Source organism: Macrobrachium rosenbergii, chromosome 24 (genome assembly GCF_040412425.1).
Source record: "Macrobrachium rosenbergii isolate ZJJX-2024 chromosome 24, ASM4041242v1, whole genome shotgun sequence".
In the NCBI taxonomy this organism is placed as follows: domain Eukaryota; kingdom Metazoa; phylum Arthropoda; class Malacostraca; order Decapoda; family Palaemonidae; genus Macrobrachium; species Macrobrachium rosenbergii.
Window position 1 is genome coordinate 33,093,633 of NC_089764.1, and position 17,487 is coordinate 33,111,119.

The 17,487-nt window shown below is 38.3% G+C and overlaps 1 protein-coding gene across 8 annotated transcripts in view; it reads right to left on the reverse strand.

The window, feature by feature from the left end:
* Positions 1-17,487, reverse strand: part of LOC136852003 (cytospin-A-like) — a 639,159-nt gene that overhangs the window by 106,813 nt on the left and 514,859 nt on the right. For 6 of the 8 annotated variants that reach the window (XM_067126446.1, XM_067126444.1, XM_067126447.1 and 3 more), the window contains 3 exons: positions 15,600-15,706; positions 7,322-7,558; positions 6,118-6,315 (listed from right to left, as the gene is read on the reverse strand). In XM_067126446.1, the coding sequence (XP_066982547.1) occupies positions 6,118-6,315; positions 7,322-7,558; positions 15,600-15,634 (470 nt within the window). In that variant the 5' untranslated portion in view covers positions 15,635-15,706. Of the gene's footprint in view, positions 1-6,117; positions 6,316-7,321; positions 7,559-15,599; positions 15,707-16,724; positions 17,083-17,272; positions 17,375-17,487 lie in introns of those variants that run through there. The other 2 variants (XM_067126440.1, XM_067126448.1) reach the window with 2 other exon arrangements.

Sequence of the window (17,487 nt, forward strand, 5' to 3'; positions counted from 1 at the left end):
TCCCCAATCAAATCTCAAGGCAAACTGATCCCCTCTGTCCTGTGCTACACAGTTGCCATAAGTCATTTATCGACCATTAAAGTGATGTAAACATCTTTCCCACTAAATTCACCCAAATCACATGGCGCGTAATATTAATACTGTACTCATATGAGTTAGCCCGTCCATCACTCAAAACCTGTTACAGATACTCATATGATGATGCCTGTCCATTAAAAGTTAAACAAATTGCTATAACTATAGGTAATCAACACTGCAATGAGAAAATGCCTACATTACAGTTTTATTTGGCAGTAACCTTTTCACCAACGACTTGAAAAAATACAAACAAAATACTGATACAAAAAGTCGAGATTTAAATCTCCTGAAATTTTGAAAATATTACGTAAACTACCATTACGCTGGTTACAAATATTACTATCATATACAGGTACAAAAATTATATAAAAAACCATAAAACTAAGAGTTTTATCATTTGTAGTACACAATTCAGCCATGTTTACTGAGCAGACTCCTAACTCTCTAAAATGGACATCAACAATGACATTCTCTACTTGAAACATCTTTCTCCACTTGCATATCATTATCTAAATAAAAATAATACTTTTATATGGTAAAGTATATTAAGCGATCATGATGACTGAGATTATAATACTGATGATAAGATTTTTCATCAAATTACTTTGTATTATTACTTTGAATTGTAAAGCAGTAGTGTAACTGCATAAGTTATTAAGAATCTTTACACAATTTCATTTATGTCTAACTAAAGTACTTCTACAGTAAGTGATCAGCCAAGACTACCATTAGTGGTAAAAGTCAAATAATGGCAAGTTCTGCAGGATAACAGAGATTACAGTTTAATATAAAAAGATGATCTAAAATACTGTACTCAAGTTTATATTGTCAAACAAAAAGTAGCAGCAGTAAAAATCAAAACACCAAATAAGTTTTGAAATTTTAGACACCAAGCAAATTAACTGAGGCAAACAGCACTATAATCAAGTCTTATCATGCACTAAGTTTCAGCATTTTCTTATGAAAACACCACAGAATACCAATTAATTCCTTTTTTATCTCTATTACGACGGTGTACATTCAAGTACAAGGCTACCCATGCTAATAATTATGTCCATGAAAACTATCACAGACAACCAATGGTAACTCTGTTGAAATAACAAGCATGTGAATTATCTTTCATTAAATTTAAAACTATTAGCACTCAAATTTCAGTAAAATAAAATCAGCTGAGGAGTAAAATCTATTCATCAATAAATTCAGTCAACAACCTCTCCTCAACTGAAAAGTATTAGGAAGTAGTTTAATCAGACCACTGAGCTCATTTATTTAGCTTTCTCAGGGCTGGCCTCCTCAATCAAAAAGACAGGACATGCGCAACAATGCACAAGTTTATGGAGCAGGGGTTAACAATGAAAATATCTCTGCACAGAGAGAGAGAGAGAGAGAGAGAGAGAGAGAGAGAGAGAGAGAGAGAGAGAGAGAGAGAGAGAGAGAGAGAGAGAGAGAGAGGCGGAGTACTGTAACATATGAGAAAATATGTAATTCATAGCCTACAAGCATTTTTACCCATATAAATGACCTTATGCACCTCTCACCAACATTTATACTCCAATACCTCTTATGTCAAAAGCAACTATTTGCTTTAAAATTCATAAACTGTGACCATTCCTATAATCAAAATTTCATTTGAGATAAAAATCCTGTAATCAACTTTCATTAGAGCAAAAACCTGTGATGCCAAAAAAAATAGGTGAGACAATTCTGCATACTAAGCTATGAAAGGGTAATTCTGGAAATATTAGTACTGTACAGTAATTACTGCATAACACCATTACATTATGTTGCCTGTAGAGGATAAAATAAGGGTTCATATAGCTCTGGAATGAAAAATGTTATTTTCATAATAAAATTAAGTTTCATATATACTTACCAAGTAACTACATAGTTATAGTTTCTAACTCGCGCATCAACCTTTATTTAAAAAATCACGGTAGCACTTCGATAGTTTAGTGTAGGTGACAAGCCCCGCCCACCAACGGGAATACTGGAAACGACTTAGCAGAAAACCTCATTCTGTTTGTGCCCTTATGTCCATGAGACGGGGAGGAGGGAGGGCTCCGATTCTGTAATTACTTGGTAAGTATTTATGAAACTTTATTTTATTGTGAAAATAACATTTTCATATAAGTAACTTACCGAGCAACTACATAGATGAATCCCATATTGAAAGGGGGTGGGACCCATGGACATATTCTGCTCCAAAACATTACGTTATGGTAACGACTTTGAAATAGAAAAGTTGCTAGAACTGAAACAATGCTTGTCATTTCCTTACCTGGTAAGAGAGCTACTGCAGATAAATACTGCCTCTGGTTGGTGCTCATCTTAACCTGTAGTGGTGTGGTGGTATAGCTGTGGAGCACCTTGACTTAGGTGGAAGCTTTGCAGCGAAGGATATGACCGATGACTAACAAAGCTCACAAAAGATGCCCTTGCCCTGGGCGTAGTACCAGAATAAAACAACCAGACAACGCTTTCACCTACACTGAAAACACCACAACCAATCCACTGACACTGGTGGGTACTCCAAGTACCTGTACCCTGTACCCCCTGGGTCCTAGAAATTCAACACTTTATTTAAAGGCGAAGAGATAGTAGGAGAAAAAGAGAGATTCCTATGCTTCCTCCCCCAATACCATGCCAGCCACTGATAATGGCCTCCAGGTACTGCAATTTTCAAACACTCTTTCAACTTCTTTCAAATAGTGAGACGCAAAGATCGGTTCGCACTTCCAGTAGGCTGACTGCAGAATGGAAGTCAGGGACATATGTTCCTGAAAGATAATAAGGTAGAGACTGTCCTGGTGTCATGAGCTTTCACTTTAAAAGTAGGCAGAATGTCCTCCTGAATCTGAGTGTGTCTCAGAAATTAAGTCTTTGACGAAGAAGGGCAATGTGTTCTTAGTCAGAGGGCAATACGGGTTCTTGACAGAGCACCAGAGGCTACTGGATGGTCCTCTGATCTTCTCAGTCCTGCTCAGGTAATACCTTGAAGCCCTAGCAAGACAAAGAACTCTCTCTTCTTCATCAGAGGCAAGGCATTAGTTAAGGTCTTAATGGAGAAAGAACAGGGCCAGGGCTTGGAAGGGTCCTCGTTCTTGGCGAAAATCCAAGGGTCAAGTAGCAAACTGCAGCTCCTTGTGAGAAACCTACCCTTTATTGATGGCTTGGAACTCGCTAATATGTTAGCAGTGGCCAAAGCCACAAGGGAGAGAATCTTCCAAGTAAGGTTTCTCCAAGAAGAGGAATGAAGGTGGTTCAAAAGAGGGACCACTTCAACACTACGTTCAGGTTCCAGGAGACCAGATCTTCCTTTCTTGCTTAGATGTATCAAAGGACTTGACAAGGTCATTAAGATCTGGGACTGACGAAGATTTAAACATGAGCTAAACACAGCTTGATACCCCTTAATGGTGGAGGAAGAGAGATTCCCAGATCTCCTTGGATAAAGAAGGAAATCTGCAACATGGGTCACAGACATCTCAGAAGAAGAGACATTGAGTCTGAGACACTAGCTTTGGAAAACCACCCACTTTGCTTGGAAGATGCAGCTAGGAAACCGATGCCTGCATCTTGCAATAGCCTCTGCAGTGTCTTGAAAACTCCTATTCTCTGACAAGCTTCCGGACAGTCTGAAGCCTGTCAGGGCAAGAGCGGACAACCCTCTGGTATCTCTTAAAGTGAGGTTGTCTGAGTAGACACGGTTTTTAGGGGAAGGAGTCTCGGAAAGTCCACCCACAACCGTAGCAGGTCCTGGAACCATTCTTTCATGGGCCAGAATGGGGCTATGAGAGTCATCGTAATGTTGCGATGTGCCCAAGTCTTATTCAGCACTTCCCTGACCATGTTGAAGGGCAGAAAGGCGTAGTGGTCCAAGTGGGATCTATCTTACAGTATGGCATCTGTTGCCCATGCTAGAGGGTCCAGGGCCTCAGAACAAAAGAGAGGAAGGTGATGGTTCCTTGAGGTGGCAAACAGGTCCAGTGTGGGCCTGCCCCATAGTATCACAGATTCCATTAGACCCAGCGATCCACAGTCCACTTGGTGGGAAGGACCTACTTTACGATGGCTCAGTTCGTCCACCAGAATATTTAGTTTGCCCAGAATAAATCAAGTGACTAGACTCACTCGATTTGATCTGTCTACAGTAAAAGGTCTCTTGCTGTCTGGCATAGGGAAAAAGAATGAGTGGAGCCTCGCTTCTGTGTGTACGTTAGGGCTGTGGTACTATCTCAGTGGACTGCCACAGTCATGTTGTGAACTAGGGTCGAGAAGCACTGAAGCCCTAATTTCAGCTGACGCTGATGTGAAGATTCTGTTCTTCCAGCAACCACGTCCCAGAAACTTCCCAGTTCCACAAGACAACTCCTCAACCTAGAACTGAGGAGTCTGACTAGAAGTCTAGGGCTGGGCTCAGAGGATGAAGGGCTTTCCTTCCGAAAATCTGTTTGGACCGCCGCCATGCTGGTCTGATTTGATCCCCGGGTTCATGGCAAACGCGTAGGTGTCCAGCTGTGTTTCCCTGTCCCACTTGGCCTTGAGGAAGAATTGCAAAACTCTCATGAGACGTTTGCCTAACTTGACGAACGTCTCGATGGACGACCGAGTCGCCAGTAGGCTCATCCCCTGATGGGCCGAGAAAGATGATTCAACTGAGGGGGGCAACTACCAGTGGACCAACTCCCTCGACCTCCATGGGACTTTCGGTATGTCTTCTCCCAGGTTCAGGGGAGCAGGACAGTGACCTTGGTCTAGGAGAACCAACGGTACAAGCAGCCACCTCCTCCACTTGCAAGGGTCAGAAGCAAGGGAGCCAGGTGCAGGAGTAGGTGGATTAACAGTAAGAGGGCTGGTAGCAGGAGAAAAAGTGAGAAGGGGGGAAGAAGGCACAGCAGGGTTAACTTCTAACCTAGTCTTAGGTATGGCTTTTAGGCTAAGAGAAGCACGTTTCTCTGTGCTACAGGCCGCATTCTTCTTCCTATCACTAACTTCTTCAAGTGAGATTTAAGTTCCTTCCACTTAAGCTCACCTGGTGCTGGGTGCTTGAGAGCAGGCACTGGGCACATGGGAGCTGGCGCCAGACGCTCGGGCAATCATTACATTCAGCACAAGTTCTCTCCTTATTACATTACTGCACTCTACACTTACTGCAAATTATGAGTCATGTGAAAACTTGATCATTCTGTTTTTGCAATCTTCGCTACAGCAGCAAAAACTAGATGAACTTGAATCAGACAGAATGACAACAGAAACTAGAACACTGGTCCTGAAAGCTATCAAAGCGAAGGCTACTCAAAATATTCGAATAACTGGTTGAATGAGGTTTTCTGCTAAGTCATTTCCAGTACTCCCGTTGGTGGGCGGGGCTTGTCACCTACACTAAACTATTGAAGTGCTACCGCGATTTTTTAAATAAAGGCTGCCACATGAGTTGGAAACTAGAGCTATGTAATTACTTGGTGAGTTACTTATACGAAAACATTTCTTAGTATGTTGTAAAATAAATAATTACATAATACCCTAAATTTCAAATACATTATATAAATTAATATTTTGGAGAGATTCAATACAGCTTCAGCTTTTCACTTTGCAATCACACTGCATACAGGACAAAAATACCTATAAATGCCTTTATAAAACAAAAAATCAAAACATTGTAGCAAAGTTACACAAAGTAGGTCCTCATATACTGTACAAGTGATATGTGATGAAAGTTCAAAAACAATTTTAATTATTTCCAGACACACTTAACCATTAATGCAGTAGTCTGTATTAATTTTACAGAACTGTTTGAATCTGCTGCCCATAAAGTTAAAACAACTTACATTAAATCCTATTAACAGTTACAATGACCAAAAAGGAATAATCATAAATATTTCAAGTGAGTCATTCTCAAAGTCTGAGACAAAAATAAGGTAAATATGAATGTCCTCCACAATACAATGAGAAACTAGTACATGGAAACATGTTGAATCCTAGCCACAACCTTTAATCCTTGTAACATTAAGGAAAAAAAAAAAAAAAAAAAAAACTTACCGAGAGCTTATGGTACCACCAGGAGCTGAAGCCGAGGAAACCTTTTTGACCTTCACTGGCAAAGATCCTGAATTTTTCTTGGCCACTATGTTATTGTTGGAGGTGGAAGAATTCCCTCCAACAGACTTCACAGGAGCTGATGTCTTTCTCCTGACAGATACAGTTTCAGGAAGACTGTCAAGACTCCTACCTAAAACACTAGAAACAAACAAGGTTAACTTTAACAAAGCACAAGAAGAAAATACTAGCTAACATTCAATTGCTAAGTGTATACTGAATACTTAGCTACATTTCAAACATTCATACCAACATAAGTTAATAAATCACACGCAAGACTCATGGCAAGAAAGATATATGAGAACAACAATCACGCTGCCATACAGGAAATTTATAGGATTATTTTAGCCTCAAGTTTCAAAATTACTTTTAAATTTACTGTTCTATACTGGTGGTACTCACAGTTTGCTAACAGGAATACTGACCTTTACCACAACCTTAATACAATCTTTAACTTAATTCAAAATACTTTATTTTGATTTCTTCCGTAAAATCTTTCTGTGACCACATTATTCCCTTTGAATTGCTACTCCTGATATCATTACCACTTACAAGTGTTGTTTATTCAAAAAATTAAAGCAGACTTTTCATCTTATCTTCACATAAAATTCCTTTATACAATCGAGGAAATCTATAGATAAAGAGTTTAGAAGTCCTGAAACTTTAAACAACTGTACTATTTCTAGTAGCAGAAAAATAAATCTTCCATCCTCTCATCTGTACATAAATGACGTGTGGAAATGGATCAGCTAAGGACCTAAAGATCATTGAAGAAACACTTTACATTAAGACTGAGAGGGTACAGTTAGGTAAGGAGAGCAAATTTAATGAAATAAAAAAGAAAAAAGACAGCAGTTATCTGAATAGTCTCTGCCAAGACTTTTTAGTTCGCCTTTCAACTTTCATAATAACTACGAGCCGATCCTGAAGGGGGTTGACTCAACTCGCAGACACACTAATGACACCATCTTACGAAAACTTTACTCTGGGAGTGCTGGGTGTCTGATAAACCTTTTGTAAAGAGTAGCTATTTTACTATACATTAATAATGTACTTTCAAACAAAACTAATTATAACAAACTTTACCTAAAAGGATAATTCCTTTCAGGTTATAATAAACACAATAAAAGCATAACATAGCACTTACTTTATCAGTTTGCCAGGTGCTGAAGCTTTCCGTGCAGTAGCATTAACAGCTGTGTTAACTCTTGTTGGCCTAATGGGACCAGTTCTTACAGATCTTGTTTGCTTTGTTGAAGAAACAGGAGTACCTGGAGCTTTTACACATTTGGTTGTCGTTTCTCTCTGGGACTGGGGTACTGTTCCTGGAGCACGTCCAACTGATGAACTTACGCCTCCATTGGCACTACTGTTTCCTCCCGCCCTGAAAATATCATCTTTGTCAGTCTCAACAACATTTTACTTAATCTAAAACATGTCTGGCACATATCAAATAAGGGGATTAGTTGATAAGCCTTTCCTTTTGCCTTAAAGAATTAATATATTTTTAGTGTATTTATGCATATCTTTTCATTTTCTGCCTTTGTGATTTGTCTCTCCTTTTCAGTTCTGAAAATGCTACACATAAATGTTGCAAAGCGTCAAATAAAATGCTCTAGATATGGTATGTGTTTGAGTACATGTCCTTGCTATGATTAAAAACTGATTTAAATGTAACAGCATTTTTTTACAGAATTAATTTGTAGTTTTCTCTATACATCTTACAATCTTTGCATGCAAAGATGTTCTGTTATAATAGTTCTGTCCTCTGACATTTTGACTTTGCCTCTAGTGGATATCTACTGAGTGTCACAAAAAGTGAATGAATTAAGAAATGTACACTCACAGAGTTATATTTTTATATATATATATACACACATATATATCGTATGTCGTATATTTCCATGTATAAGACGACCTTTAGCTAAGATGAGGTCAAAAATATTGACAAATTTTCATGAATTTACCTCATATCTGTAGTATACGACAACTGCTAAATTACAAAACCATCAGTGTATAGGCTAGAATTTACAACAACAGGTCTTTGATGAAATACTGGTTGTGTAAAGATGATGTTATTACAAATACTGTTTTACTTACTGTATCCTCAGAAATTCAAAATAAATAAAATAAAGCTGATTCTATATCATGTTTTTCCTACACACATCGCCTAAAAGGGAAACATTGTTTTGTTCAAGTCTCATCGCCAGTCACAAAGAACCCCTAACAATACGGTAACGTACAATCAAAATTGTACATAATTATAGTTCATATGACTGAATTATTCTAAACAGTTGTTACTTACCACCAAAATGATAATGAATTTTTAATGAAAAAGGAATATTATGTTATCCTAAACGTTATTACTACTGTAATTACACTACCATTAAAATTTCTGAAAGGTTACTGAAAGATAAAGGTTACTGTGAGCAAAACCATAACTTATTCTAAACATTTTGTCGTTGTTACTAAAGTATTTTATTTATATGAAATTATTCCTTGAATAATATCTAATGAAAATTTAATATACCGCATAATGAAAAATGGTTTTATATTATGCCAATCACAAACAACAATAATAATGTATGATAATATTGTCTGTATGACTGAATTATTCTAAACAGTTATTTACACCAAACCATAAAATTTCTGAAAGGTTACTGAAAGATAAAGGTTGCTGTGAGTGCAAAACCATAACTTGATGTTTAGCATTTTGTCAGCTGGCCTTGCACTGACAAAGTCAATTTCACTGATATGGAATTATTCCTTGAATAAGCTATTTATTATGAGGATGTACCAACAATATATATTGGGATAAGTTAAAAATGGTTGTACTACCTTTATTATCAGCTCATTTCATAATGTGAATCTTTTCATGTACTGTATGTCAGTGCTTATCGCACCGAGGCCGAGGCTAGCCTACCAACAAACATCACTTACAATTCACAGTTTGATTTTCAGAATGGTAGTATAAGACAACACCCAGTTTTTAGGGGTTAATTTTAGGATTTAAAGGTCGACTGGTGCACGGTACTGAATCTTATTAGACATATGCTAATGCTGTTGTGTCTGGTCCTGGAATCATTGCAGTCTTCTTGTCCTATTCACTGACGTTGACTGGGGTACCCCTTGCTAGAGTGACAGGCATTTTCTCTCTCTCTCTCTCTCTCTCTCACTGGTGTTTGGCACCAGCCAATTTCTTATACTGTATTTCTCTTTGTAAAATTGGGGAGAAACTCTGTTTCTTTTACCATGTCGAACTTTTGACTTTTTTTCTGGTGCCTGGTCTATAATTTTTGTGCTTTTTATTAGCTCCTCTTTCTTGGGTCTTTTCTTGTGATTTTACTGGTAATGAATGTGGCAGGTAACACATTCTGCATTTAACAGATGCTTAAAATTTGGTAGTAATCATCCCAATACGTAAGTGGTGGCATCCTTCCACTGGGCATGTGAACTCGTAAACGACACTACCCTTGAAAGACATTTTTGTTGTGTGTGTTGTTCTTGAGATGTTCCTGACTGTTCTTCATATTCTTACAGAAGATTACATGACTGATCTTATCTCCTAAAGAACAGCAGGAAGGCATTTATGATCCATAAAATTCCTGCACAGTAATAAAGTTTTATAAAACCACTTTGATTGTTATAGCTACCAGTCCTTTTTTAAATTATACTATGATATTTGAGAAATTTTGTTTATTAATATTTGTGCTAACAAACATTTAAAATGGAAAAATTTATGAGAAAAAAGGATCTGGTGTAAAGTGTAATTTGAACAGATCCTCTAACTTTACACTGGAACAACCTGATGACTTTAAATTGGAACTAAATATGAAGAACATGGTCCTGAGAGCACTGTCTACTAGAAAAATTGCCCTGCAATACATCCAGGAATTGTTCAAGGGGCGTCAAAAGTAGCCCCTCAAATTATCAGACATTGTTAATCACCATCTACACTATCATGATGATATTTATTTTGCTAGGGTACCTTTTTAAACATCATGCATTTTGCAGATAAATATCTTGAAACTGAACAATAGATAAAATATGACTTTGGTTTAAGTCAGAAATTATACAGAATAATTATAGTTAACTGTGGGTATTCTTGAATACTTGACATACAATAAACCAAATCCCCAAACCATCTGATAAACTGAGGGGTCAATGTATTTATTCAGAGCTGAGTTCTTGACAAATGTGCCAAAATGACATTTTTGTGATAAAATAAAGTTTTATATATACTTAACCCGTAATTACTTAGCTAACAATTTCTTGTCTTGGCAGCTTGAAAATTAAAAAATTCGCAGATAACACTTTGCAGATTTAGCGCAGGTGACTGTTCACACCCACTAACAGGAACAACAAGAACATTACTAGCAGACAACCTCATTCTGTTTATGCCGAATGTCCATCAGGAGGAAGGAGGGAAGGCTCCGTCTGTAATTACTGGGTAAGTATATATAAAACTTTATTTTACAAAAATGTAATTTTTATATAAGTAATTTACCCAGTAATTATTTAGCTGATTCCACACTGACAGGAGGTGAGATACATGGACATATTCTACTCCAAAACATAGAAAGAGTCGCATGCACTGAGTACAATGCTTGTAGTTCTTTATCAGTTACGAGAACCTGCAGTAGAGAACTGCCTCAGGTTGTTGCTCTACTTAACCTGCAGTGGCGTGGCGGTATATCCAAGGGTCGCCTTGGCGTAAGTGGGAGCTTTGTAGCGAAGGAGTACTCCGATGGCTACCAAAGCATCAGTGGAAGTTATGCAGCTAAGGAGTTATCCGATACCTAGCAAAACTTTAAAAGGTGTCCTTGCCCAGGGTGCAGTACCAATGTAAAACACAACCAGAAATGCTGTCACTGAAATAACACCACAACCCATCCACTAAGAGTGGTGGGTGCTCCAGTTATTTTGTACCTCCTGGCTCCTAAAAACTCTATACCTCACCAAAAGGCAAAGAGATTGTAGGAGAAAATCCTATGCTTCCCTCTGCCGTCTCATGCCAGTTACTGATACTGTAATCACAAGGTACTGCCAAAAATTTAACACTGTAGGACGATTGTAGAATGGACGTAAGGGACAAATAGAGCCTGAAAGTTAGAGAGAAAAAACTTTCAGATGCCTTTAGCTTTTAGTTAAACGGAAGGGAAATGCTCCCCTAAATCTGAGAGCATCTCAGAAAAATAAAGTCTTTAGTATAAAGAATCAGGCGTTCTAAACGGAGGATGAGATGAGATCTAGCCATAACACCTTAGATTTGGTGAGCACTGTTGGGTGCTCAGAGAACAAGCTGGAGAGAGAGAGAGAGAGGGAGAGTCCTCGTTCTCAGTAAAAAAAAATTCCCAGGGTAAAGGAGCGAACGTTATTACTGAGTCAGACTTAGCTCGATCCTCTTTCCCATCTCTCAAATGTCTTTTGTAGCATCTCTGAAAAAAGGCCACTCTCTTTGATAAACACCTGGACAGCCCAAAACCTGTCCACATATGAGCGTACCAATCTTGATGGTGTCTCTTGAAGTGAGATTGTTCAAGAAGGAACAAAAGGTGGAAGGATTCTGGGATAGTCCATCAATCCATCACAGCAAATTGGGAACCATAATTGCAATTCAGAACAGGGCTACAAGGGACATAGTAACGTCCTGACAAGTCTGAAAAAATCCAGCCCTTCCTTAACCCTATCAAACCTACCATAATAGAAGTACACAGAGTACCATCATACATATATATCTCAATTACTATTACACATTACAGTATTGAGACCTGTAGATATGCATTTCATTATCGAAAAATTGGTCCGTTGGCAAATACAAAATTACATTTATTACGCTACTTGGACAAGGAACGTTAACCTTTACCGACACTAGTTAAAGTATCCAGAGTACCATTATGCAAACATATCTCAATTCCTATCAAACATTATGAGACTTGCAGAAATACATTTTAACACCAAAAATATTGGTTCGGCACAGAACGCAAATTCTACACTTGATATGCTAATCGGTAAACAAGGTAATGAATGTAAAATTTAAGACTCTAAGCTACTTGGAAAATCAAAGGTGACCTTTACCGATAAAGTTCCCTCAAATCTATTAGAGAAACTGAGACTCTCAGACGTGTCCAACACAGAAATACGTTATTACTCTATTCGGAAAAGGCAACTAATGCAATATTTTCATTATTACGTTACTTACTTGTAACATGTCTCGAACATAAGAATTAGTTAGGCAACGGATACAATGTTTACATTATTATGTTAACCTGTAAGGGTGGTAGTGGGGTAAACTATGCTACCGGCAGTTAAACAATTTGATCGCGGATTCGCTAGGGCAGTGAAACATGAAAAACTTGAATCATACCCACTAGTAACAAAACAATAAAATACTGTCCTGAAAGCTGAAAGTTTGAAGGCTACCTGAAATCGGCAATAATCCTTCACCTAAATCCGGTCTCCGACCGGCGAATTTAAGAACGCAACTGCCATAAAAACTGGTGTTACCCAAACATCAGCAGAAATAGAATGAGGTTGTCTGCTAGTATTTCTTGGTATTCCCGTTAATGGGCGGGACCAGTCACCTGCACTAAATCTGTGAAGCATTACCTGCGAATTTTTTAAATTTTCAAGCTGCCGATTCAAGAAATTGTAAGTTACTTATATAAAACTACAATATTAAAAGCAATTTTCCAACAAATATAAAACAATAATGTGTAAATAAAAACAACAAAAATATATTCTGCCTAAAACTGTTTTTAATATCCTGGATGAATCCAGGTTGTAAAGATCGAGAGTTTACAATTCTATGTTACAATTTCTTTTCATGGAGTTATACATGAAATGAGCTCTCTTCACTCATTCCTGCCTGAATCACTATCTAATCAATGTCTTTATTTTTTACTTTTTCCATTGTTTACTGGACCTCCTTAATGCTCTTTGTCCTGATACTTTTCTACTTAACTATTCCAAATACCTTCTCATCGCACGTTCAAACTGCCTCAATCTTTGAGATCTTAGCCTATTTTCCAGTTACTGGCCACAACTCCCTCATTTTACAGTCAAAGCTCTTCAGTGGCTTTTTTATCCTGCTGTCTCTATTGTGTTCAGAGGCAAAGGTCTCACATATTCTCGATTTATTTTCTGCCAACGGAATACAGTAATCGTATTTACTAGTTTTACAATCTCCTTCCATTCTACATTCCCCTAAGTCTGTCCCACCACCCTAACAATCTTCTCTATCTCTTTATTATTCATTTTTTTGTGCAGACCAAATAACTCCATTTAAAAATTTTGTGCCACCGCATCTTGCAATGTCAGCTGTTACATTTGGTACATAATGGTACTGTACTGCATTCACCTCTAAATCATACTCAGAGCACCTGCCTGGATACTTTCTCAACTGCACTAATTGTTTTTTTCATGTTACTTTACCATAGATTTTGCTAATGGTGATTTTTAATCACCACTTCTCACATCTACATCTGCACTTTGCAAACATTTCCAAGTCTCTTCTTCTCAATTCTCATAATAACATCAGGTCACTTACAGTAGGTAGCATGGGTCTCCTTTTCTATACTCCTTTATAATTCAACACATAACTAAGATGACCAATAAAGAGCTCAGTGCTCATCCCTGACGGACATAAACATTCATCTCAACCGCTCTTGGCATACCTGCAATTCCATGGACTGACTTCTGTTTGTGCTGCAAGGTAACAGCACAAGCTTAATGAGTCTTCCCAAGTATTCAGCCCTTGCAGAGGCCATCTACTTGCTCATCTTTGTGAGATGCTTTCCAAGATCAACAAACTTACACACGAAACTCATTTCCTGCTTGTTTCTTCTCATGCAACTGCCTCATTATAAAATCTTGGTATAAAGCAACACCAACAGCTACTGAATTCTACAGCTTTCCACCACCTTTTCCAAGATTTTCTACTATGCTCCTGCAGCCTTGCCCCTCTATTTCAAATTTTAGAGTCACCTTTTCTCCTGCTTATTATGGGTGTAATCAAATTTCCAAAGAATTCTAAGTCCATTTCCTCTATGATATTTCCATATATTTTACACAAAGCAGTAACAGATTTTCCAGCCGCTTTTAACCAATCATGTTTTTCATTCCATTGCTTCCCTCTGCTGTGTAAAGAGTGCCTTTCTCTTTTTACTACAGAAGAGATTTTTCAATCTACTGCCAGTGGGAAGCCTCTCTCCTTCTCTTTAAAATACCCTTTGTACCTCTTCATTCTACAAGCCAGTTCCTCTCTTTGAAACCTTTACTGCTGTCACACTAAACAGTTCTGCTGCTTTGGTATTCCTTCTTCCAGAGGCTTCCATCTTCAGCTTGTGAACTCTGTTTGCTGAAACTTTATACTTCTATCTTTATTTCCTGGTCAGTTAATTAAGACACAATCCATGCTGAGTTAGGTATGTCTCCAATGACAAAGAGCAAAATCCTTTTCTCAAATGCTGTTCTATTCTCATCAGAATACTGTCTACCATTCCCTGTTTTTCAGATTCTCCATTCCCAAATGTCCCTCAGAATACTGTCTACCATTCCCTGTTTTTCCGATTCTCCACTCCCAAATGTCCCTCAGAATACTGTCTACCATTCCCCGTTTTTCCGATTCTCCACTCCCAAATGCCCTTAACTCCTCTCTGGGATTCTTGTGTTCAACATCCTTATTCATGGGGTCGGGCAGAATTCCAGAGTTGCTTCTTCCTTATAGTTTTCCTCTCACAATGCTACATACTCCAATCACATCCTCCAACTAGTACATGTGTGTTTTCACCATGGCAATGTCAGTACATTCCTCTCCCTTGTTTCTTAGTTTGTGGCTTCTATAACATGAATACATACACCAGCTCCTTTCCTAAAATTGCCAATCTTCATCAAACTTTCATTTATTCTTACTACTTCCATCACATCTGCCATTTCATCATGAGAAATATGTTGACTTCATTTTGGGTCATATTACTTCAACTCTATCTGAATTTGTAATCCTGTGTTGCTACTAACTAACTTTTATTTTTCCCTGTGCATCTAACCTGTAGACAGCATATACTGCTTCAACTCCTCCCCATGCAATCCCTTCACTACGTCCTCACTCGCTACAATCATTTTACCCATGTCTGATGCTTCATGGCCCAACAGACTGGATTATCATGAATAACAACACAAATTTAAAAATTATTTTGCATTAACAACCTACGAAAAACAGTAAGATGCCCTGTAATAATATATACAGTATATCAAAACGTGGATCAGGGTAATTTTCTAAATAATAAAAGTACTTTTAATACTGCATCCCAATTTCTTTCTCTAAATGCCTCAGTAAATTATAAATATTTTATGCACGCTAATTGTACTTGCGCAGTGAATGCATTTTCCTTCAATCTGAGATACTGTTACTGACTAAAATATACCTGGAGGTTAGGAGAAGCGGCGTTCTGGGATTCATGTTGGATGGTCGACGGCAGCGCTGAGAGAGTGGAGAGAGCGCCCGCAGGCAGTCCAAATCTCTGCGTGGAGCCTGCAAAAATTGACAGCCGTTAGAAACGCAAAGAACACTGAATCTGGTCTTGACATCAAGTGGCATAAGAGACATGCATGCAGAAACAATCAAAGTACAAAATAATCCTCCACCAAAAATAATATCAATTAAAAGAACTCTGTAACTAGCAGTTCCTGGACCAAATTCCTGCAAACAGGGATCTGCCATTATGCATCCCTCCGAAACATCCAAATAATAAATCCATCATTCTGCCTGCGTGATATGTCATGACATGTCATGACCAAAAACAATGTTGCCAGTCATATTGTGGTTATTTCCATTGCAACCTGGCAGAGAACTGTACCAAAAACTGGGGTACCTGCAACAAGCAACACAGATTATGAGTTCATCATAAAAGAGATGAGAAACTACATTTACATTAATTTCTCTTCTTTGGGACTCATGAAGTTTGCCTGTTTATTAAGTTCTACAAGATACAATTGTATTACAATCTACAACGGATAACGGAAATCCTCAACATTCACCATGCAGCCAGGAAGAGTAAAATAGTAAAAATATGCCATAAGTCACTGAAATTGTGTATATGCTGAAAAGGATGAATTAAAAAATGCCATTCTGATGCTTAAAACTGCAGTATTGTAAGTATTTACATCCTAAAAAAAGAAATAGACCACCAACTTTTTTATATACTGCACTTGATCATGACAAACTTTCAGTCCAAGTTGAAAGGTATATTAATTTCACTCTAAGGAGCCATTTCCGTTGATAATGGACTATATAAGATTGAGGTTTATGTGTATTTTTGGAGCGACGTAAAACACTATGCTTACAATTTCAATTATGTAAGGATAGACTTGCCTGCAATGTAAAGCCAGTCCCAAGTAAATGATATCATCTACAGTAGCCTAGGTACCCTATATAACGTTCTATTGACCTAAATCCACAGATTATGTTACTCTTCGCCGCCCTAAATTAATTTTACGCCATACAGCCAACCCCACCGGGTTTTTCATCACAGACTTTGATTTGAACTCACCCATTGACGAAGCAGGAAAACTATGGAACTCCTTCGATTTGGGCCTTTATTTAAATGAATTACTCCACCCCAGACTACGCCTACGAGGATTAAGTCTGATTCGAGACTCCCATTTGATGACAGTTAACATTAACAGCCTTGGCTCAAAGTCGGGTCGGTCGACGTCAACCACCTAATGAAACTCACGTCAAGGTTGTAAAAAGCGACATTTACTCATATCAACTGAAAGCGACAATCACAACGGCTAACATAGTGAGCGGCGAAACGACCAAAGTTTTATCCAGAAGGAGTCATAGGGGGAAAACGCGTAAGAGATCGGGCGTAGGGCGCCATCTGGTCCCGCGGCCGCGGCCGATGTAAACAAACCCTCCTCCAGCAGCGGGGGAGAAAACGAGCACCTTATCTTATCAATGGCATTTTCACCGCCTCCTGAACCGGTAACGCGGCTTTCCCAACAGTTCACTTGAATGCATAGGCCTTCAGGTTAGTTGTAACACAACTAGAACGTTGTCGTTCAGTTTAAGAAAGGCATTTTTTAGGAATCTTACCCGCGGACGGACCATCTTTCCTTCGCCGTCTTCCCACCAGTCAAGATTTAAACTTGGTTGTTGAGCTCGCCAATAGATGGCGGGCATACACACTTTTGCCTGGGCATTCAGGGTACGTCCAGCTTCCTACCCCAGTGCAACCACTTCGTCCTACAGCTTTAGGTTTTACACATTGTATTTAAAGCTTTGATATTTCTCATAAATAATGCTTCGAC